Source organism: Marmota flaviventris, chromosome 13 (genome assembly GCF_047511675.1).
Source record: "Marmota flaviventris isolate mMarFla1 chromosome 13, mMarFla1.hap1, whole genome shotgun sequence".
NCBI classification, from domain to species: Eukaryota; Metazoa; Chordata; class Mammalia; order Rodentia; family Sciuridae; genus Marmota; species Marmota flaviventris.
Genome location: NC_092510.1, coordinates 20382942 through 20407868, shown reverse-complemented (window position 1 = coordinate 20407868; position 24927 = coordinate 20382942). Strand labels below are relative to the sequence as shown.

Here is a 24927-nt window from a genome sequence, read left to right as displayed (position 1 = left end):
CTCAGAGCAGATTGCTTGGATACTCTATGGAGATTTGTTGATATCAAGGGAAAATCTTAATTTCGTAAAGCCAATATCATGATTTCCTTTTTTATAGGTGGTAATAATGGTGAAGTCACTTTAAAAAATAGTCTGGGCAGTTAAGATATAAAACATTCTGCACAAACATAATAAAACTCTAAGGAACTTTATTAACACATTTCATTTAAATGTTTTTTGGCTTCGTCTCTAGTCAGTTTGCTTGTACAAATCTGATGTCTGCGTAGGCCTTGGTAGCATAAACAAGAGAGAAGTTGGATAGAAGAAAAAGGCAAAATGCTCTAATGCAATCACTTTAATGTAATTAATGACCTCAGTGGTTAAGTTCTGGTATTTTCATTACAGCTGACCTTAGACCCAAATTACTCAACAATCACATTTTACTGGCTGTTTTATCACACCACCTAATGTTGTGATTGAGCAGTGGGCTCTGGTTAATTGCAGTTTATTAATAGACCTTGTGTATTGTTTTTATGTTGATATATAGTAGAATAATTTAAAAAATGTTCTGGGTACAGCTTATAGTAGTATCATTTGAAAATAGAAAACTAAAAACATGTATGTGTTTCATATAGTTTACTTACGACAGTTGAGAAGCCAAGTGCAAATGCTCTACTGATATTTGTAGTTATGGTCAAGTAGCAAGATGGAGTGAGATTAGGCAGGTTTTTGGGCAATTATGAAGAAGTGATCAGATGTCAGTAAGCTTCATATATTCACACCATGAAAGAAGATCTTATTCACCAAACTATGAAATTAAATATAGATGTTTGTTTGCTTTTGAGGAGGGAGGAATCAGGTCAGGTGTCTGCCTTTCTGGACCTGAGTCCCAAACTCTGCTTATGACTGAAGACTCTGGAACCAGCTCTTCCCTTGATTTAAATTACTCTCTTACCTCAGTTGTCAACACAGTGGGGTGCAAGGAGCTAATGAAGAAATGTGCGTTAAAAGTTGTTTCTCTATTTGTGGAATATACTGATTATTTCTCTGAGTCTCCCTGACAATATAAAAATGTGTACAAGACCAGTCTATTTCACTTTGGGTTTTAGGAAAATTCCAGTTGGATTTTCTTCTTTGCTTTCACCACTTTGCTCCCTTCCCTGGCCATTCTAGCATCATGTGGTGACTGTTCAGAGCCCCAGTTACTGGTCACTGAGCGTATTTCTTGGCGCCTTTCATTCCTGCCTAGCCCCTAAGAATCAATCCAAGGACTGTGAGAAAAGCTAGTATTTGTATTTTCCAAGGGGCTTTGCAGAGGTGCTAATTAGCTCCTTAGCAAAGTTCTATAATCAAACAGTAAGAGGATTGTTGATTTTTTTTTTTCTTTCCTTCTTCCACTTTTTTGGCTTTTGGCCCCAATAATAAGTATGGTTCATAAAACTCATCTTGTTCTTTGGCCCGTAACCCGGCTCTGCACTGTGCTGCTGGCAGCCTGACACAGGCATCTGCTTCCAGTGCGGGAGGTTTACTAGCTGACAGAGAGAACCTGTATAATTTTTTTCTCTTTTCTTTTTTTTTTTGGATGGAAAGAGCGGGGCGTTTTGGTGATTTTTTTTCCCTCTCAGATAAAAGTGTTTGTGCCTTATAGACTGTGGGAAAGACAGGAGGATTGACTTTTCAGTGAAACCCATTCTTAATTCATGCTCCGAAAAGAAAAGATTTATGTGGGCACATTTTACAACTTCATGTGGGTGAGCACTTTACACTCAGTGTGAAGAGAGAAGATGCAAGTGTAGAAGGAAGGAGGGTGTCCTGAGTAGGTAGGGGTTTGGATGGGTAGAGATCTTAAAGAGAATTCTACAAGGAATGGACATACACAGTCTTGAATTATGAGCCACTAACGAGGCATGTTCTTTATTCATTAACCAACTAGCTGTAGCTCATGCATTACCACCTGGGCTTTAATCCCTCTCTAAAGAGGGCCGGTCAGACACACCAGGACACTTCCACCCCATGATTTCATCAGGCTGACACAACAGACTGGCCTCAGGTAAGGGGCCAGGACTACAGTCACCCTCAGATCTTACATTTTATCTGATGCTCAGCCCAACCCTTGCTTTCCTCAGTAGGAAGAAGACTTTAAAAGCCTTATGATTTCTTCTGGTTGGTCCAGGTCTTGGCTGCTTTTTTTTTTTTTAAATAAAAGTTGATGCTTGTTTACATTTATATCACTTATTAAACATATGTCTCGAGGCCCAAGAATTGGACACACTTTACATAACTTCTAGCAATAAATAGATTTTTACAGAGTGAACCAGTTGCCAGGATTATGTCTGGGAAATTGACTCCACGGTCTCATGGCACTGATTATTGGAAACTCCCATCCACTGAATAAAATGACATATTTGGAACATGCCAAGAAATTCATTATTCTTTTTTTAACCATAGATATACCATCTTTCATTGTCTGTTTGGTCCAGATCTCATGTTGGTTATGTTGCTGGATTAGTTCAAGATGAAATCTGATGTAGTCTTTATTTTTTGATTTTTCATTGTTCTCATTATGGATTTATTCACTTGTCTCAGTCATAGATAAAAAGTCCCAGCAGAATTTATCAATCAGAATGTGTGTTCTTTTCCTAAAGTCATCTGAAATTTCATTAAGCACGGATTCAGAGCTTTGTGTGTCATGTAACTTCAAAATATTCATGATACTCTTTAGTTTTAAAGTATCTTTTCCCCCTAGTGAGCTGGTAGTTTTAAATCTTATTTTATTTTACATATCTTCCTATTAATTGCTCAAGAGGTCAGGCTCTCTACAAGGTATATAACTTATTTTCTGAATAAAAATATGAAAAATAAGCTTTTGTGTAAAAAAAGAAAAAAGAAAGATATTGGAAACAGAAAATATATACTCTTCTTCTTCCCAGTAAACAGGAACTGTAGGAGGAGCAGGGTAAAAACAGAGCTATCACTCTAAGAGAGAGAGAGAGATGATTGGATCTAAGTAAGACATGTACTAAGATCAAATAAAATTATATTTTGAAAACAAAATCTCTACTTGAATACATTGTTCCTAAGATGTAGCATTTTAAACTCACATTTAATGTTTTTGATTCCTTTCAGCAATTTTACCCGAAATAAACTGACGAGTTTGTCTAGGAAACATTTCCGTCACCTTGACTTGTCTGAGCTGTAAGTAATGAGTGTGTGGCATTTGGGGGAAATTTTTCAAAGAAAGGGATAATTAAGTATTTTTTTAAGAGAGCAAGATTGCAAGACTAAATTTATATCAAAAGACTTGAAAAATTATTTCTTGAGTTTTGGCTTCTTGTTCTTTTATCCTTCTGAAAACATGATTTATAATTAAAAAATAAAAATCTTAATAGTAATGTATCATTTATGAAGAGCTTGAAGGTTATTTTTCCAAAATATTGTCTAATATAGGAAAGAATGGAAAAAAAAAAAAACACAGGAGGCTTTGCATTAAATGGCTGTTTGTATCTCAGAGCATTTTTGGTTCTTGTTACAGGCAGGCCCTAAAATAAAGCACCCTCATCAAAGAGGAAATGACAGTGGGCAAAACTCTCTCAGCTTCTGTCCTTCAGGGCCAGCTCAGGTGTAGGGAATGTTGGAGGAGGAGATGTCCTCCCTTCCCACCTGTCATTGTGAGATTTGCTTCTAGGTCTGACACTGCATTCAGTATTTATCCTCATGTCTCAATTTCCTCTGCTGTAAAATGATAGGAGAAACATTTAAATGTGTTGATGACTAACGACCAGCATTTCAAGTATGCTCAATGCTTGGTGTTATCACTGTGAAGCAACTGTGAACTGTTGCCATTCCTCTGTGTTAGATGCTCCAAAGAGCCCTGAGGCGCAGGTTTTGTGTGGCACATGTGGGCCTGGAAGGACAAGCAAGGCCTTTGAAGCATCGGAAGTGGCTTTTGCTTAAACTATGCATTGCCTGAAACATGAAATATTTTTATGAGAAACCATCCCTACTCATGAGGAATTTGTGCAGATTGGAAGATGCCACTAGAGAAGAGACAGTGTTGATAGATAGGAATGGGGGCTACATGGCAAAAATCTTGGCAATTGACAATTATTTGGAATAAATTGAATTCAGGGAGTTGAAGCCCTAATGTTTCGTTTTTGAAGATATCTTTAATTGACACATAATAATTGTACATATTTCTAGGGTACAAATTATGTATTGATACATGTATACAATATGTAATGATCAGGGTAATAAGCACATCCATCATTTCAAACATTTATCAATCCTTTGTGTTAGGAGCATTCAAAATATTTTCTTATAGCTGTATTGAAACATGGATGATATGTTTCATTCATGAAACATGAATGAAATATTGTTGACTGTAATCTACCTACTGTGCTATAGAACAGTAAACTTATTCCTTCCATCTAGCTTTAGTTTTGTATCCAGTTACCAATCTGTCTCTATTACCCCTCCCTACTATCCTCCCCAGCCTCTGGTAACCACTATTCTATACACTACTTCTGTAAGATCACTTTTTTTTTCTTTTCCACATTTTTTATTGGTGCATTATAGTTTAAACATAATGGTGGGTTTTATTGTTACATATTAGTATATGCATAAAATATAACAATACGATTTTGCCAATATCACTCCCGAGCACTTGAGGTTAACTTCTTTAGCTTCCACATGCTTGTGAGAACATGGTATATTTGTCTGTGTGTGTGTGTGTGTTTATGAAAGATGTCTAGACATGCAAATGAAAGGAGAATATAAGATCTAGTAGGGTAAAGCATTTTGAGTACTACTACATAAAATTTTGTGAGTGGATTAAAAAGTAGTGTTTTGGTTTCAAATTCATGTCTCAATATTCTCCCTACAGCACATTTAATCAATTCATTCAACAAGTGTTCACTATGTACCTGTTACATATCAGAATGACGAGGCCATGGGGCTACAAGGAGAAAAGTTTCTGTGTTAAGCATTCTGTTCTCCAGGGGGAGAGATAGAAACCTAAACAGATCAGTGTAACATGCTGTAAAAATCATTGTGAAAGGAATTTGCACAGCGAGCTGGAGGAAGGAGCCGGCCGTCTGCCAGTGTTGTGTGGTCATATGAACATCGCTCTATTTATAATTAAAGCATCCCTTCACTTCTTTATCCCTTCTGCTGATTTAATTACACCCTCTTTTTAGAAAGACTTTAGTTTTTCATCTACCCAGAACTCTAGGAAACATCTTGGATTACTGGGGTTTAAACTGATTGTGGGTCTCTTCTGCATTTTATTCTGTATCTTATAGTGTCAAATCCTGTTTTGGTGTTTGAGGGATACTTGGAAGCGATGAGGCAGACACAAATTAAGCCAGTCTACCATGACCACATTTCCCCCAAAGAAACTCCCAGAAAACTCTCCAGGGATCCCTGAGATTCTTAGAACCCAACCAGAAAAACCACAGGAGTAAATGATGTTGCAAAGCCCAGGTCCTGTCTTCACGGAAATCTTAAGTATTGTGGTTAATGCCAGGCAGAGTCTATGTAACGATTTTAAATGGCTTCATTTAAAGGCTCATTACCATAAATGGAATTCATCTTAAATAGGCCACTGAGTATTATAAATAAGCATTTAAAGATTTTTTTTCCTGTGGTTTTTATTTTCCTCTTGACCACTTCCTTCTTCACCCCTTGTAGGCTACAGGAGTCCAGACAGCATGGCTGAGGTCTAAACACTGATGATTTTCTTTGCAGACCCTCCCACAGTAGGCTAAGAAGCTTTATCTGGAGCTCAGTTCCCTGGCCCTTAGAAATTCTGAGCTTGGTGTGTGTGTGAGTGTGTGTGTGTGTGTGTGTGTGTGTTTGTGTGTGTGTGTTTATGAAAGATGTCTAGAGTTTCCTTCCAATTTTTATCTCTTAACTTTCTTTGATGAATGAAATGGACCTTGGTTACATCGTGCAGAAAGCTAAGAGAGCTATACCTTTGTCTTAGATTTTTACTTATAATCTCATTTAAAATTGTGATAAAATTATGCTGCTCTCTGGTGAAGTTTGAGTTTGGCAAATGACAACATTTTAGTCTCTAGTCTGGTTAGACATAAGTATATTAGTGTTCCTGAAAACTTATTTTTTGCATCTTCACTTACACTCTTAATAATTAGAGAATAGCCATGATCAATTTATTATGGTGCCATGTTTTCCCTGTTATGAGACATTCTTTTCTATAGTTTGTTATAGCTATTTCTGTCCTTATCTTGTTTTCCCATTATCCTGCAAGGTTTAGCATTGCCTTGCATTCTTTAGCCTCTATAATGTTCACAATAATAGCGGCTCAGTAATTATTAGATAAATGAATGAATAATAAGTATTGTCATGCTATGAAAGTGGGTATGAATTCCAAATGTTGCTGGCTAGAAAGAATTCATAATGTTGTAGCATTTCATAAACACTAGTGTAGCTAAAACTAAAAAAGAAGCCTGATTGGGTTTCATTTTTATTCCATGTAGGATCCTGGTGGGCAATCCATTTACGTGCTCCTGTGACATTATGTGGATCAAGACTCTTCAAGAGACTAAATCCAGTCCAGAAACTCAGGACTTGTACTGCCTAAATGAAAGCAGCAAGAATATTCCCCTGGCAAACCTGCAGATACCCAATTGTGGTAATTTCTTTTTAAATCAATGAGTTCTAGTTGCTATTAATTATTCTAATTGCCTTGGTGTGGTAAAGAGTCTGGGAGGATTACCACTATCCAGATTTTATATACTGTGCTGTTGATGTCTCCGGTGAATCAGACAACATTTGTGTGCGGTGTGAAGTCATTTGGGAGCAACTTTACTGAATATTCTTTTGCAAGTGGAATATCAATTCTGAATGGTTGACTTTAAAGTGCATAGAGAAAAAAAGCATACTGTTTATTCCATTGTTTGTTCATTTGTTTGTCTGTCCATCGGTACATACATACATCCCAAAAATATCTAATGGTGTGGTTCTTCAATAGTCACATATACACTTGATTAGCACCCAGGCCTTGTAGAGGGCAGGATCTCAGGATGATGAAATGTCCTAGAAGTACAAGCAGTGCAATTCAATCCAGTATATTCCTTTAAACTTGTCTTCCTGCCAGATGTCTGTGTCTCTTGATGCGGCACCCTACGTCTGCCCTGTCACCTGCTTGTCCCTATGTCTGGGTTCAGGATCTACCGCTTTTCTGTTGTCCCCACTCTTTCCCTCAGCATTTTTATCTCCAGAATTTAAAAGGGCACCGTATGGCAAAATCACAGCTCTATGTGAGAGCTGGTGTGTTACAAGGAAGGAAAATCAAAGTGTTCTGGTGAGGATTTTGCTGTTCTGCGACATACCTCTACAATGCCCACACAGGCATGTTAATCTTTCATTTTTATCTTAACCAGTCAACAAGTTCACCATTATGTCTCATCTGGCCTACCTGCTGGTAGCACAGCAGAAAGCCAGGTACACCTGGTTCTTGTCCACAGGAACCTGTGTTTTAGCCACAGACACCCTATTCTTGGTTTTTGGACCCTGTTTGAGATCCATTTTTTATTTAAGAAAAATATAACTGCTAACTTACTCTAAATGAAACATAATGAAAATAAACAAAAGTGTTTGTTTCTTACCTTGGAGGATGTTAGAAGACTGTGCTACCATTCCCACAGATTTTTCTATCACAAATAGAGCCCTTTGATTTCATAATGGAAATCAATCTTGGTTCTCTTGCCACATTTCCTCAGTTTTCTTTGCTAGTCATCACTTTAAAAAAAAACAATTTTTAATATATTTCTTTTCCTGATTGATAAGAAAGTAACTGTTCTATGTTCTGGTACGAATTTGAACCACTGAGAGAAATTGCCTAGAGGGACAAGAAGTTCAGTGTTGAGTCACCTGGCCTTTGGCTGGCCTCCAATTCCCCATGGCTGTTGTGACCACTCTGGTCCAGCAACCACTGAGAGGAAAAGAGAGAAAGCATCTGACTCCTGCTCTGATTTCTCAAGCTGACTCTTAATAGATGTCTGCTTTGTCCTTGCCTGAAAACAATTCTCTTTTTCAATTTTAATTTTTGGCCATGTTGTCTTACTAGCATGTCCGTGGCACACCACACCGTGTGTGTCATGTTGGACCATTGTGATTTGGGTAGAAGAAATGTAGGGCATGAACCCATTAGTATTAATCAATTTGTCAGTTTTCAATACTTTTAAAATTTCTTTTTCCTACAAATTTCTCCATGGATTTTATGCATGAGAGTGAGATTTTTAATCCACTATCATGAGGGCATAGGTTTGACTGATCCATGAGGACATTCATAATGCATTTCAGTGTCGATGATGTTTATCAAAGAGTGACATTATGTTTCAGGCGAATTAACACTAATTTTCTTACCCCTTTTGTGTTTTTAAACTGTTTTATTCTTTCCCAGTTACTTTTTTTCTTTCAAAGTGTTTTTACTTATAATTGCACAAATAATAATGACGTTCCACTTTGTTGTGAAAATGATTTCCTATATTACACTCAAAGCTTATCTTTTTCTTCCCCATGACCATGTCAGGTTGGAAGTAATTGATCCATCATATCCTTTTGAACTCCAGCATGATGTTCATGGTAGAACATATCTGAATTAAACTAATTATTCCATTTTAGTGGGCGATTTGCTATTTTCCATTACTATCACAGTGCTTCCAAAAGCCTCCTTATTCATGTTCTTTGTACTTAGGTGCAATTAAAAAGATTTTTCTAGAGTATGTAGTAGGAAACAGGATTTTTTAGTTTACATGGTGTGTACATTAAAAGTTGGCTACATCCATTTATTGCCACCCTAGCAAGTTATGCCTTGGTATCAGAAAACTTCTTAATTTTGTCTCTTAAAAGTTGCTGTCATTACTTTCCAGTTTGTATTTCCCTGATTGCTACTGAGTATCTTATATATCCACTAGATTGTGATTATGCTTTGGTGAATTGCTTCTTCATAGGCTTTACTTATTTTTTATAGTGTTTTTCTTTTATTTTCATTGAGAGTGTTTTTTTTTCTTGTTTGAAAGTTTTAAATTGTATTCGTATTTTTTGAAATATATATAAAGCTAAAGTATGTACAATACCTGTGTCAACAAATATTTTTTGCAGGTGTCTAGAGGTAATGACCAAAAGATTGGAAAAGTAACTTTACTTTCCTATACTTCTTCCAACCCATCCCTCAGCTTGGGATTTTATTATTAGATTCGTACCCCATTTTCTTGAAGATTTCCAATTTTGTCTGTCATTGTCATTGATTTTTTTGTATCCTGTGACTTCCTCTTGGACTGATTTTTTTCCATTTGCTGGTTTATATCTTTTAGTATTTCTTTCAGAGAAATAGAAAAAAATGTCTTCCAAGTTTTTGCCTGATGGAAAATCAGCCTGTACTTTTTCTTCTCAATGGAAACGGCTGAGTTAAAATAAATTATACACAAAATTCTTAGAACTTTGCAGATATTTACGTGTGTGTGTGTGTGTGTGTGTGTGTGTGTAGTACTGAGATTGAACCCATGGGTGCTCTACTACTGAGCTACATCCCCAGCCCTTTTTTATCTTTTATTGTGATACAAGTTCTTGCTAAATTGCAAGGCTGGCTTTGAACTTGTGATCCTCCTGCTTCAGCCTCCTGCCGTCAGGGTGATTACCACATTCTTTTTGTATACAATGTTGCTGAGGTCAGTGGATGCTTGTTTCTTGCCAAGTAAGTTATGCTTCTCTTTTTCCCCTAGAAGCTTTGAGAATTTTCTCCTTATTCATGTTATTCTTAAACTTCACCCTAATGTAACAAGGTACCAGGTGTTTTTAGAATTGTTTGGCATGGGGGGGTGCCCTTTCAATATAAAGTTTCATGTCTTTAGTTCCAGAAAAATGTTCTTATTGATTTGCTCTGCATACTTTTTCCATTTATTTTTCTGAATGAATTTTCACTGGATGGAGACAGGACACATCCATTTTGTTGGATGGAGACAGAAGTGTTCTGTCTTCATCTCTTTCAACCTTTCTGTTTTTAAAATTTAAAAAATTATTGATGTATTATGATTATTCCGGGTTGGTTGTGACATATTTGTACATGCACAGAACATAATTCGATCAAGTTCATTTACCCACCTTCTCAATCTTTAATAATTTTCATTTGCTGTCCTTCTGTGTTTATATTATGAGAGAATTGGTTTGCTCACTACTTTGCTCTTTAGTTATGTCTTCCACTTTTGCATTTTTTTTTCCCCTTTTGACTGCTGATTTTTACTTTTTACAATTTCTGGCTCATGACTGACATGGGCTTTCTCACACTGGGGCTCCCCCTGACTCTAGGTGTTAACGGCTGCACCTAGCATTATCTTTTTCACTTCTGTAAGGTTCCCATACTGGAGTAGCTATGGCTGTTGCTGGATGCACTGCCCAAGATGGGAGGTTAGGACCCACTCAGAAAGGTTATTTCTCATTCTGCTTCTACTCTTTTCTTACCCCCTCACCCTGAGGTTTGGTCTACGTAATCCGTGCATTGTCCTGAGGTTTTGTTCCCCTCTAGTTTTGCATCAGCCCAGAGCCACCCTGTTTTGTATAGAACATACTCACATGTCCACTTAGGGCCCTTATGGTTTTCCTTAATTCTGTTCTTCTGCTTTCTCTTGTTCAGGGGCTCTTCAGAGTTTCTTGTCCATCCAAGTTTGCTTTTTCATTTATATCATGGTTCTGGATCTTAGAAAATATGTTTTTTTAGAAAATATTTTTTCTAGATTTGGGGATGAGAAGGGGAAGGTTTGAGTTTGGGACTTAGCTAAGTAGTAATTTTCCTTATGATTGTTTCCCGGCTGTGGTTCTTTAAGGTGAAGATAGACAGTTGAACAGAAAATTACACAAGTGTTGGATTTAAAATCTTTCTCTGAGATTCTATATTAAAGAGACCAGAGAACAACATGCTAATATCTTTACATTAAATTTTTTTTTTTTTTTTTAATGATTCATGGTCAACTGGCTTTTTTCTTAAGCTGTGCTGTTTTTTTTTTTGGGGGGGGGGTGGGGGCTTACCCACTGAGCCACATCCCCAGCCCCCCCCCCCCCCTTTAAAATGTTTTTTGAGACAGGATGTCCCTAAGGTTCTTAGCACCCCACGAGTTGCTGAGACTGGCCTCAAATTTTCGATCCTCCTGCACTCTTGTAATCCTAGCAGCTCAGGAGGCTGAGGCAGGAAGACTGCAAATTTGAGGCCAACCTCAGAAACTTAGTGAGGTCGTAAGCAACATAGGGAGAGCCTGTCTCAAAATTAAAAATAAAACAGGCTGGGGATGTTGCTCCTGGTTAAGTGCCTATAGTTTCAATCCCTGGTACCCCAAAACAAAACTACCCCCCTCCAAAAAAAAACACATCCATTGTGTTTAAGTCATAGATTCAAGAAGTTCATCTTCTTTCCACACTCATTTTTGGATGAAACTTTTTATCTAAATCAGAATCAGCTGAGAGTATGGTCTTGCCTGTTTCCTCATTGTGAACCAGTAATTTGCCAATGACCATGGTCATTGTATTTAGTTTTCAACAGCACCATTTTCATTTCAACAAGAGAAAAAGCGATTGGGATTTCTTCTCTTTGTTAGATGACTTTACTGTAAGTGCTTCCCCTTTAGCATTTCATCATGTAGGCATTATATGGAGAATAAGTTCTCTATGCTTTGTATGCAAATATGTGTTCTCCATGGTGCCTAATATACCTCTTGAACATAAGAAGCATTTGATCCATGTTTGCTGAATTGAGCAAGTCATAGATGCATGGATCACATTGTATTGCTGATCAGACTGTACCAGGTTTTTCATAGAGGGTATGAATATTTCAGTTAATTAAAAATAAATAGCTTTATATAGGCAAATTGTTCCATATTTTAGCATTTGGCTGTCTCCTTTGATATTTCTGTCCTCACTGCATTTTAAGAGTCTCGTTTCTTCTTTTTCCTTAAATTCTCAGAGATTAATCAAGCATGGTAGGTGGGGCTTGGAGGCTTAACTGCACCATTCCTCTTAACGATCAAAATGTCTTCCAATATTTTTCTAACAGTCTCCACCTGCTGTAAATGACTGTAAATTTATTCATGCTGTGAAACAAGTTGAGGTCTGTTTCTCCACTAGGTCTTTTTAAACCTTAGAAAAACTTTGTTAATTGCAAGGAAAACAAAACAAAACAAAAAAAGTTCACATACAAGTATTTATCCTAATCAGATTAAAGGGATGCTTTGAACAGTGGGTCTGAAGTCAGAAATGAGATTATACAAGTGCTAATGGGGAAAGGTAATTTTGCTGGATTGTGCTGATTCATCATTCTCTATAAAGCTACCTGCCCCCACACCCGAAAAAATATCCATGTACTTTGTTTAGTGGTTTTGATGAATTTATTTATTGCCTAGTACTTTTTAATTTTTTTGCTCAATTTCTGTACACATAGTTGGTGTTGGCAGTTAGTCTTGCAGTTATTTCCCCTGGGTGAATGGGATTAGTAAACAGTGAGTTTTATTCTTTAATTTTTTAATACTCTTAATTACAAGTTAAATGTTATCTGGAAGAGAGGTTCTTCAGGAAGTGTTAATAGTGGATGAAATGCTCCATGCTAAGTAGATGGTGACTTTATTTAAGAAACGTAGTATTCCTCTGGGTCATATAAAACAATCCCTCAACCCATTTCACTAGTAACTAGTTACCGTAGAGAGGAATAGCCCCTCAGTGGATATAAGGTGGGCAATTCATTTGATGGTGGAAGAATTGTGTACTTAGTACATAAAACATCCTGAATAGTCCCATGGATCTACCTTTAGTTTCATGGTTATTTATAATGACAGTTGAAATTTTTTACTTTTTCAACCCTCAGACTTTTAGTGGAGAGACTCCTTAAAATACATCACTACTTATGATAGTGAAGATCAGTTCACAGGTGCCTGGGAGAAGAGACCTGATTCCTGGAATTAAATTGATTCTAATGATTTGTTAAGATTCACTTCTGTTTTCAGCCACAGTTTGTAGCACACATGTCTGTTTAGCATATTTGTACATATTCCTTCTTTTGTTTGTTTTAAACCAGGAAAATAGGCTGGTAGTAATTTAACTTTGTTAGCCATCACTGATGAAAAGGAAATGCTATTCTGATGCTCTGTGTGGAGTTAGGTTGGTATAGCATCTTAACCATATTGATGTTTTTCTTCTTGAAAAAATAAAGTCCATAACAGTGTATTGATTTGCTTTAATTTTATTAGAGATAAGATTTAATCTCCTAAAATAAAGCAAACCAGTGGATCGTTGCTTTTCTTTATCTTTCTAGAATGCCAACTGAAGCTGTATTTCTTTAAAATCTGTCAGCTGCTGTTTAAATTTTTGTGTTTGGTAGTTATATGGTAGCTGTCACTACTATGACATGGCTCATATAAGCTTAGAAACATGATTTCCAATTTGAGCTTGGAAAGTTATTTTGCTAATTTTCTGTCATTTTTGCAACCAGGTGTAAAGCAGTCAGTTCTAAATAGGTCAGGCTCATTCTGGCTTCATTCCTGGTTGTGGAATATGTCTGTTTAGGAGACAAAGAATTTGGAAGATATGCCATGAAGATAAAAGAATAGAGATTATATACTTTTAATATTCTGCCAAGTTTGAATTAACAGAGAGGTTGTGTGTTTAATTTTTTTAATAATGCATACATAGAAGTGAGAGGAGGGAAAGGGGTGGGGGAGAAAGAGAGAAAGAGGAGACAAAAATCATAATTTACCTGAATGTTTTTATATACATGGAATGGTGACTCAACATGGAATGAACAGAGTGAAGAATCACTGAGACAAGTTGATAAAGAACACAATCTAAACTTCCTAATGAATACTGAAAAATAAAACCCAAAATTGACCAATAGAGTTAATAATCCAAAAATACTAGAGATTTGTTCTTCTCAGTTATTAAAAAGCAAGGACTTACATACCTTGAGTTAGGGAATTGAATACCTAGACCGTTGGTCCATCCTACTCAATAGCCTGTATTCATGGGTGGGAGCTGAGGTATGGAAGGTCTGGCAAAGGCGTCAGCCACTGATGTGTTGGTTAGGACCAAGCGCACCCAGATGGAGATAGGTAGCACCCACACTCATCAGCTGTTCAGCTATGATAGTTGATGAGCTTTAACTTCTTCACCTGGAAAATGGATACTAACAGCATCTACTTTTTAGGATTTTTAGGATAACTAACAAGATAAATGGTAGAAAATGCTTAAGATGGAGACTAGCATGTATTAAACTCCCAATAAATACTAGCTACCAATGTTATTACTCTTATCAAAATGAATAGTTAGCTTTAAATGTATTTTGAATTTGAATTAGGTGCACATTTTTAAATTTTGTTTAGTTGTTTTAAAGAAAAAATAACAAAGACAAAAGATTTCATATTTCAAACAAATGGAATGTACTTAGATCAGCTTGGGGAATATAAAACCACTGCAAGTTAAATGGGTTCTTATATAGTAGGACTTCTTTTATTTTGTGTGTGTGGGGGGTTTACCAGGAATTGAACTCAAGGGTACACCACCAGTGAGACACATTCCCAGCCCTATCTGGTATTTTATTTCCAGACAGGGTCTCACTGAGTTGCTTAGGGCCTCATTTTTGCTGAGGCTGGCTTTGAACTAATGATCCTCCTGCCTCAGCCCCCGAGCCTGCAGCATGCACCACTACACCTGGCTAGTAGGATTTCTTAGAGCCATTTCTTAGAGCCATTGGTGATGTGCATTGTAAACATACAATTTCTTACAGAGTTTTCTTTCCTGCTTTCTTCTTTTCTCCTTCCTTCCCTCCTCCCTCCCTCCCCTTCTCAGTTCAACTCTTCTTCTTTTTCTCTTGGTTCCCTCCACTTGCCCAGCCACTCCCCAAGTGTCTCAAGATTTAGATATCCTCAAGACAATTGGGGAAAGTTTGGTGGACTAGATAATTACTCAAGCCCTAGTTGGTTTTAAGAATAATAGTTGTAGAAACAAAAGCTTAATGAACAATTGTCTAACATCTGTTGTCTAAACCCTTATTACTCAAACTTTGGTCTGAGGAACAGGGAGTTTGTTAGAGATGCAAAGTCTCTGGCTCTAACTCAGACCAACTAGGGAAGAAGCTACATTTTTAACATGATTCCCTAGTGATTCCTATGCACATTAAAATTTGAGGTGCCCTTGTCTAAAGAATCTTTTTTTTTTTGCACTGGTGTTGCTGAGGTCTACAGGTAAGTATGTCTTTCCTGAATAGATTCAAGTTAACACACCTGACATAGAGGTGTCTGCCTGAGAAGCTAGTCATCTGTTATCTCTAATGAGGTTTCCATTATGCCACGAAGACTGCTCTGTTGCTTAGAGCCAGGGTCCCATTAAGGTAGTGCTAGCAGCCATTGGAAGTGTTGCTGGGCTTTGCTATGTACTTGTGCTGATTTCAAACGTATTAAGCCAGGAAATAGTGCCTGGCAAATGGTTTATACTGCCTTGGCTATTCATGCTTCCCAATTCATTTTTATTGTGCTAATTAAACCTCAAGTGATATTTCAAGTACAGATTGTTTTTTCCATTATTGAATCTTTGGCCAGCATATTAATGCTGTAGAATTAACGTGAGTCAGATGCTTACTCATTTGTGGAAGACTTTACATTTAAAAGATCTAGACTTGGCCAATTTTGCACAGATTCCTTTGGAAACGGCTATGACAGGGTGATACAATTTCTCTATAAATAAAGAGATTCATTTTCTTCATGAAATAGATACATAATTATTTTTTTTAAATGAACCAAATTCTAAGATCATGGATATGCAGTAGTCTGTGCAAAGATGGATGTGTGCAGCCCCTGGAGGTGGTGAACTATGGTGGTAAAGACCCTGAACTTTGGGTTTAAATCTCAGTTCAAAATGTGCTTGGGCAACTCGGGAAGATATATTTCATTTTTCCAAAACTCAAGTATTTCATTAAGTAAGGACAAAATACTTGCCTTCAAGATTAGTTGCAAGGATTCAGTAAAACACTAAAGTACTAGACAAGAGTATCTGGTTCAGTGAATGCCCAATAAATGCTAGTATTACTACTACTGTAACTAAAAATTTTTAGAGCTATTAATCATATACGCTTAAGCTCCAAGAAAAAAGCTACTTTAAATTTTATAACAAAAACTAAGACATAGCATATCCTGTTTAAATCTCTTTATTTTAACCATTCTCTTTTCAGACACCAGATGTGTCCCAGAGCTTTGTATTTGAGATGCAAACTGCATTGGGGGTAGCTGGGTAGTAGATGGCAAGATACCTTGGAAAGAGGCAGTATTGCCTAGTTCATCTAGAGTCAGAAGTCTTGGCCCCCTAGTTTATCTAGAGTCAGAAGATAACTATAGAGGTACCAAGAAAATAGGAGTGTCAACAAAGCACAAAAAGTTAGAAGTCGGAAAAGCAGAGGAATAAGTAATAAGTGACTTGAAGGCTGAGCATGCTGGTTACCAAGTTGGCAATGAAGAAAGCCAAGGGGAAACTTGATTTGTATTGCAGAATTGCTACAGCCTCAGGAAGTAGGAGAATACATAGAAGCGTATATTGGCCACATACTGGATATTGGCTGAAAGTCTATTGAGAAGTAGTTAAACAAATTTTTGTTCCATGTAGTCCAGGTGTCTGAACTCCTCCTTTATCAATAGCAAATTGGAGAATTATTCTTTAAAGAGGATAAAACAAGGACTTGGAGGAACTTCATGTAGAGTTGAGGTGTGGGAATCATAAAGAAAATGATGGATTTACATATTGATTTTTGATATTTCCAGTCTTCTTTCACATCTAAGATAGACATTTGAAGAATGTTCAGTAATTATTCCAGTGGACCAAATAATTTGACTAGTCCTTCCTCAAAATAGCTTAATGATTTGAAATCAGGTTGTACTCAATAAAGAGACCAATAACATTTCTCTTCAGTGAATCTGACTGTTAATAAATATGCAGTTTTTTCCTAAAGATATATGAACATCCAAGGGTCAGTAAATATTTGAGAGAAGCTTATAATATGAAAGACAAACACCAAATAATCAAGGAGAGGAGGCAAAGAGATTGTAAGAAACAAACTTGGTATGGACTGAAGAAAAAATTTTAAAAATCATTATTAATATCTGAGATCAGAAGAGAGTTTGCACGCATGGAACAAAACTAGGTGCTATGTAAAGAGAATATTCAGGAAAGAAAAAGAGTCTTGGAGACTAAAAGGATGATTAGATGAATGAAAAGAATTACAGGAATGTCTGAAATGTATACTTGAAGTGATTTTCCTTTAAATGTAACAGACACAAGATGAAAAATTGGATAGAAAGAACTAGAAAATTAGATGGACTATTCAGAAGAATAGGTGTTCTAAGTGGTGACAAAGCATTGTCTCACTGTTGAATTGGCATCTTTTTTTTTCTTTCTTTCTTAGTGGTACATATAACAGTATTGCATCCTCTCATTAATACTGTCTTAAGTTTGATGAAATACAATAATTATTATATTTTAGATGATTCAGCTATCAGTAAAGCTTATACACTCATAATAAAGTCTACCTTCTCATCTAGACAGTGTTACAGTGTTAGCAGGAGGAAAGATGTGAAGACAGGATCATGCTGAGTCTGGTGTAGACATGTGGGGAAGGCTGGTATTCTCTGTGAACATAGTCTAATTCTATTCCTCTATGATGGGAAGTCAGTAGATAGCATGAAAACAGAGAAACTAAGAAGTAGCAACCTAGATAAGCATGATATTTAGTAAGCATGATATTTAGTGAGGTGGGGACCAATACCAGAAGAAGAAATTCAAAGAGATGAAATGAACACCTCTGGAAGCAGAAGATAGTACCATTTGGGTAAGGTGGGACTCCTGTTTTTCACATAGTAGTTTGAATATTTTTCCTGACAAATGCTGTAGAATCATATATTTTCAAACTATGTGACTACATGTTCGGATAAAAAAGAAAATAAAACATATTTTTAAGATGTTACCCAAATCATACCACTGACTTTAGTGCTTGGGCATGCTCCTTAGTAAATGGGTTAATTGTCACAGAAGTCATGAAGAAATACATTCAGAGAGGAAAATATGATTCACCCAAGTCCACATGGTTAGCATGGTCCAGTTTTAGGGTTGTAGGCCCATTACTGTGCTTTCTCTTGAAAATGGTTATGTCCTGTGTATCTCAGGGTATTTTGGGCCTCTTTGAAACTTGGGAAAGACAACACATCACTCCGTCTTGAATGCTTACAGGAAGAAAGAGTTCCAAAGAGGTTTCAGTACATGAAAGCCAGATCTTGTTGGGCTGTCTCCTTCCAATGGTGGGAATGCCATGAGACAATGCACTGTACAAATCTTGTTCCAGACTGGTTTCAATAACAAAGAACATGACTTTACCCAGTAAGAACTACATCATTGTGAAGGGGTTGTGCATAGCAAAGTGAAGTTCAGATTATGGGTGGCTAATTAGAATTTAACAGCTGTTGAAAATGAAATGTCTTTTCTGACCTTCACGTTGCTTCTGAGTTAATGATATCAAATGCCCCATGGGGCCCAGTTGTTGGTAAATAAAGCCTTCAGCTGTTTCTGGTACAAAGGAAGGGATTGGTTTGATTGTCAAGGTCTGTCATATTGCTACTCCCTCTGAGACCCACCTTCATGTAAAAAATAACCCAATCAATAAATGGGCCAAGAAACTGAACAGACACTTCTCAGAAGAGGATATACAATCAGTCAACAAACATATGAGAAAATGTTCAACATCTCTAGCAATTAGAGAAATGCAAATAAAACTAAGATTTCATCTCATTCTAGTCAGAATGGCAATTATCAAGAATACAAACAATAAGTGTTGGTGAAGATATGCGGGAAATGGCACACTTATACATTGCTGGTGGGACTGCAAATTGGTGCAGCCAATATGGAAGGCAGTATGGAGATTCCTTGGAAAACTTGGAATGGAACCACCATTTGACCTAGCTATCCCACTCCTTTGTTTATACCCAAAGGACTTAAAACAGCATAGTACAGGGACACAGCCATATCAATGTTCATAACAACATAATTCACAATAGCTAAACTGTGGAACCAACCCAGATGCCCTTCAATATGAATGAAGGTATATACATATATGAAGACACGAATGGTGTGAAAATACTTTGTATACAACCAGTGACTTGAAAAATTGTGCTGTATACGTGTAATATGAAATGAATTGCATTCTTCCATCATGTAAAACAAATTAGAATAAATAAATAATTTAATAAAGAAAAAATACTATGATTTCTATGTAGTTTAAAGCAATGTAAATTCCTAATAGGTATGATACTCTGATGAAGTGGTAGCAGCATGAGTTAAAAAGAAAAACACCAACCTTTTGAAACCTAAGAGTAGGAAGAGGATGCTCTGCTAAAATGTTAGAAAATGTTTATAAGGTTCAAAATTCTATCTGATAATAAATACATTTTTAGGGTTTTCTCCCCTCAAAAGATACATTGCATGTAATAAGGTTTAATATAATTGTTTCCATCATATTGTAAATAGGATGACCAATTTTAACTGTGAAAATTATGATTTATATAGCTTTGAGATATCCCAACACCATGATAATTCAAATTTCATCTTTGAAAAATGCTTTGAAACTACATTTTCTTCAATAGCCTGACTCTTAAACCATAGGGCTGAGCATGGGTTAGATCTATAAGAGTTACTTAATGTAAGAAACAGATTTATGCAAAATATACAGATGCATCTTGCTCTTGAGTTTTTGACTATGAAAGTATAGATAGGAGGAAGTGGGGGAAATAAATGTGTTAAGATGTCGGCTCATAGGTACAGTGCTTATTTATGTGCAAAAAAACCTATATTAATAACTGAAGAACAGAAAAGAGGTAGAACATAGCTCTATAAATTAGTGGGGCTCTTTTTGTTTTAATAAAATGCTTTTCTACAGAGGTATTTTTCAGAAATATAAAAATTTGTTTTCAAATCTTGTTACTGCACACTTTTTTGTCCAAATTACTTCTATAAAGTTTATTAGTTTGACACTTTTTTAGTCTCAGAAAGTAAATGATTGATTTTAAGCCATAAAGAATTCTCAATTTATTGCTATGATTTTGATATTGCATTTAACAACTTGTCAATATTTCTGTTTGCTCTTCTTGTTCCATAGGGCTGCCATCCGCAAATTTGGCTGCACCAAACCTCACTGTGGAGGAAGGAAAGTCTATCACATTGTCTTGTATTGTGGCAGGCGATCCACTTCCTAATATGTACTGGGATGTGGGAAATCTGGTTTCCAAACATATGGTAAGGATTGATTATGAGAGAGACAAGACTGTTTTGGAGCCTAATATTGTATAAACCTAGTGATGACCATCTGATATTTTATAGACCCACATGCAGAAATTTATGATGATTTTTTTGATGCATGCTTATGTTCCATATAATCTTAAAAAGCAAGGATTAATGCAGATTTTCATTTTAGTTATATAGTTTGGAGTGTCTTTATATCCTTAGTGAGCTCTTAAGTGTCATCTCTAGCAAAGAGTATGACTATCCTTGTGGTCATTTCTTTTGAAGAAAGATAGGTAGGAATTCAAGGATTAAGGAAATGCCTTGCATTAAGCAATCGACACTTGGAGAAATAGAACAACTTCTCTTTACCTGAGTCTAAGTCTGATTCAGGAAGGGAAATTTTTCTAATTTTATATTACTGTATTTCTCTAGTTAGGGGAAGAGATCCCAAATCATGCCACTTTGAGATCAGTCCTAATCAAGGTTATTTTTGTGTTAATTCATTTGTAGAATGAAACAAGCCACACACAGGGCTCCTTAAGGATAACTAATATTTCATCTGATGACAGTGGAAAGCAAATCTCTTGTGTGGCAGAAAATCTTGTAGGAGAAGATCAAGATTCTGTCAACCTCACTGTGCATTGTACGTAATCAGACCAGCATGTGTTTTTAATAGCAAATGATTGTGGATTTTCCTACATTTGTCTCTGGGGAGCTCTGGGTGCTTCTTAAGTTTGTTTAAATGAGTGTATTGCAGTGTTTTGTGCATACTTAACTATGAAATGTTGTCAGCCTTTTTCAACTCTTTCAGCCTCTTTTCTGCTTTATATCTCTTGCTTATGCATTGTCTTTCTTTTGAGCTTCTTTATTGACCTTGAGCGTGTTGCCTTATGTCTTCTGTTGTCTCGAATAGAGCTGATAATTCTCTTGCTAGTGTTTCAGTTTAAATTCTGATAAAGATAGTTTCTTAAAACTTTTCCTCTATAAAATCAATATGAATCTTTATAATAGTGATGCTTAAACCATTTGCTGACTATTCACAAATACCTAATTGTGCGATTGAAACTATAAAACCTGATTAATTTGACATCAAGTTTCTTACGGTATGGTAGGGGACCTATTTATATTATTGAGAATTATTACCACCTGCAGATTTTCAAATATGTGGATGTTGTAGGTAAGGCAGAAGATTTCAATGCTTCTAGTTAAGCATGTGTGCATTATTTTCTAATATTATAATCATATAATATTTACCTTAAAATTCTATATTGTGGCATTCAATATCAAAATATAGTCAGTGAAAATCACATAGATACTTCACATCACTGCAAATTCTGAGCTGCACAGTATAAATTAATGAGGTTTTATTCTGGATTAGGATTTGAATGAGAAAAAAATGACTGTGCATGTGTAAGTATGTGTACAAATGACACATGGTTAGTTACATGGCTATAGCTGGTTTTAATATACTGGTTAACACTCAGAACACACATTCAGTGTGTGATTGTTGGAGTGAATAATTGAAATCACCAACCATGATTCTTTGTAAGTCTTAGAACTATGACTATAACTAGTGGGTACTGGACTTACATTTTTTAATCATTTTGATCTACCTCAAAGCTTGAAGTCAATGTTATTCCCATTCCTATGTAACCAGCTTTCAACTTAATGTCAGCACCTCACTGAAAGCTCATTTGAACCCAGAGGAAGGAATAAGTGGGCCCTGGGTATGGGGGAGGGGCTTGTGGGATGAAGTAATAAGTGTGGACCTTCCCTAACTGTGGTCCTTGTGACTGGTTGTGACACATACCTATAAATATGTGTATGCACCTTTTTTAACATAATGGATATAGGCCATCAATTCTATTTAAATTGAAATTTTATAGAAGGAATAACTCATTAAAAGCTATTTTGCTTTCTAAGGACTATTTTAAAGTCTGTGAGAAATATTTGTTAAAACAAAAGATCAAATTTTGCAAATTTATGTCATGTAATATTGCAGTTCCTATAGTGAGGGTTCCCATTACAGTACACTTCTGCACATATGCTCAGTTGTGAGAAGTGTCATTGTTAACAGGAAATCTTTCTGTAGAGGATGCAAGTGAACTAGGTTCTTTTTCAGGTTTGTTTCTTCTTGGGTAGGATTTACTTAAGCACCAAGAGGGTGACGTCAGATTATCAGCTATCTGTTTAAACACTTGGACTTAATTCTTTCTCAATGTAGGTAAATAGCTATGGGCATCATGGTCTGAAGAGCTGACCTTACCTGCCAAAATTTAGATAAAAAGTAGAGAAAATTCACAATAAAGAATATTAACAACTGAGATAACCATTGCTGGGACCCCACTTAGAGTATGTCATTATGCTTTGATGTCTTAAATTTTCCCTGTTTCATTTGATAAACATGTATAACCAAGAAGTAGAGTATGAAAGCTACTGGACTAGGTGTAAGGAGATCTCAATCATTATCAATAGCTACAATCAGTTCTTTGGCCTGTTTGATCAGTTTTAGAAAAGTCATGCCAGATCAGGGCTCCCTGTACAATTTTCAAAGTTTCCAAAGTTTGTTGTTATTTGGATTATTGAGGGAAGAAGTATTATGAAAACAGTGCCCCTCATTATTTTTGGTAATGAATCTACATAATACCAAGGCAAATATATTAGAAACCAACAAGGATGCCAAGTGAACCCTTTCCACTCTCAGAAATCTCTCAGATCTATTTGGAGCTGGTTCTCATGTCTACTGATTAGCTTTGAAAAATGACTGTGATGTATGGGTCTTGAGTAGAGCAGAGCAAGGAGTTTCTCTGAAGCTCTCTCTAGGAAGTTAAATCAACCTTGATGATAACACAAAATACCGATGGGTTCCAGACTGACTGGTCATGTGTTTCCTTAAACTGAACAATGGTTGAATAAAATCTCTTATTGATGACACAGAAATCTGGAGATGGGGAGATTTCTAAGCTTTCTGATGCTATTAACTCTCTTTTTTTCAATTTAGTTGCACCAACTATCACATTTCTCGAATCTCCAACCTCAGACCACCACTGGTGCATTCCATTCACTGTGAAAGGCAACCCCAAACCAGCGCTTCAGTGGTTCTATAATGGGGCAATATTGAATGAGTCCAAATACATCTGTACTAAAATACATGTGACCAATCATACGGAGTACCATGGCTGCCTCCAGCTGGATAATCCTACTCACATGAACAATGGGGACTACACTTTAATAGCCAAGAATGAGTATGGGAAAGATGAGAGACAGATTTCTGCCCACTTCATGGGCTGGCCTGGAATTGATGATGGTAAGTACCTCTTACTTGTTCATATGGGGAAATAATTAGGTATGTCATTCAACTATTGACAACATCATGATAAGGTAGACCATTCCCAAACATGATGGCTTAAAACACTATTATTTAGTCTTGTTTATGGGTCTGCAGGTCAGCTGGGTGGTTTTATTACACATGCCTTAATTCTGGGTTTAGTGTGAAGAAACACCTACCCAGGAGGCCTGCTTCTATGGCAAGTGCAGGGTATAAGAGGACAACTGGAAATATGCAGAGCTTTGTTAGGCTTAAGTTGAGGGCTGCTCCACTCTCTCTTCAGCTTGTATGCCATTGGCCAAAGCAAGTCATAGAGCCAAAGCCAAGTGAAAGGGCAGGGACTTTTGCTACTCCAAGGAGGTGATAGGAGCATGAATGATTTGAATAGCAGATTGATATATACAAGATTACTAATGAGTGTGTTTGGGTAGTACATAAGAAAAGAGTTGTTGTTATTGTTATTGTTGTTGTTGTTGTTATTATTATTATTATCATTATTATTATTATCTCAAGTGTTTAATGAGATTTCACACCCACAGTGGCAAAACCATAAACAGATGAATTGTGTTTGATTGACTTATGAAATAGTTAAGATTTATTTTCTTGCTGCTTATCCATTTACGGATTTTCAAAATCCTGCATTTTCACTCATGGATCAGAAACCAATATCCTGGACTGTTTTGTTTATCCAAGCTGAGTAAGCCATCGTTTTACTGAATCCTGAGGGTTTTTTTTTTTTTTTTTTTTTTGAGTGAGAATAGTACCTATCTGACCAATGGTTTTTTTGAGGGGGAGGATGGTTAATATCAGGCGTCCACTCTGACCAACAAAGAGTTTCATGGTGGGCTCCAGCATGATTGCCATGTGTCAAATAATCTGTTTCAGATAACGGTCCTTCAGATGACTATCCCTATCCGCTCAATCTTTTTGCCCTCATCTCGTGCTTGCTACCATTGTGAGGGCCGTAGCCTATGTTTGGATATTGGGACCCATACATAGATAGAACTCCTCAACATGGCAGCTGTGAGTTAGTCAGAGTCACACAAGGATGACGTGGCAGATGGAAGGGAAAACAGAAACATGGAGATCTGAAACAAGGGGCTGCTTGGGCAGCTTGCACCTATGTGGCTCCCAGGGCAGTGCCAATGGGCAGAACTGATTCCTGAAAAAAAAAAAAAAAAAAAAAACTCCCTTTTGTCAACAGTAAGCCAGAGTGAAGTCATTCTTATTAAAGAAGAACTTCCTATTACCCTAGTATTTACTGAGCATCATTTCAACTGGCATGCCTCCTTGGTGAGTTCAAATGTGGT

At 36.5% G+C, this 24927-nt stretch overlaps 1 protein-coding gene across 4 annotated transcripts in view; it reads left to right on the top strand.

Annotated features, from left to right (window-relative positions):
* Nucleotides 1-24927, top strand: part of Ntrk2 (neurotrophic receptor tyrosine kinase 2) — a 347633-nt gene that overhangs the window by 30479 nt on the left and 292227 nt on the right. For all 4 annotated transcript variants that reach the window (XM_034635215.2, XM_027920581.3, XM_027920580.3 and 1 more), the window contains exons 4-8: nucleotides 3106-3174; nucleotides 6477-6631; nucleotides 20165-20301; nucleotides 20800-20932; nucleotides 23291-23596. In XM_034635215.2, the coding sequence (XP_034491106.1) occupies nucleotides 3106-3174; nucleotides 6477-6631; nucleotides 20165-20301; nucleotides 20800-20932; nucleotides 23291-23596 (800 nt within the window). The remainder of the gene's footprint in view (nucleotides 1-3105; nucleotides 3175-6476; nucleotides 6632-20164; nucleotides 20302-20799; nucleotides 20933-23290; nucleotides 23597-24927) is intronic.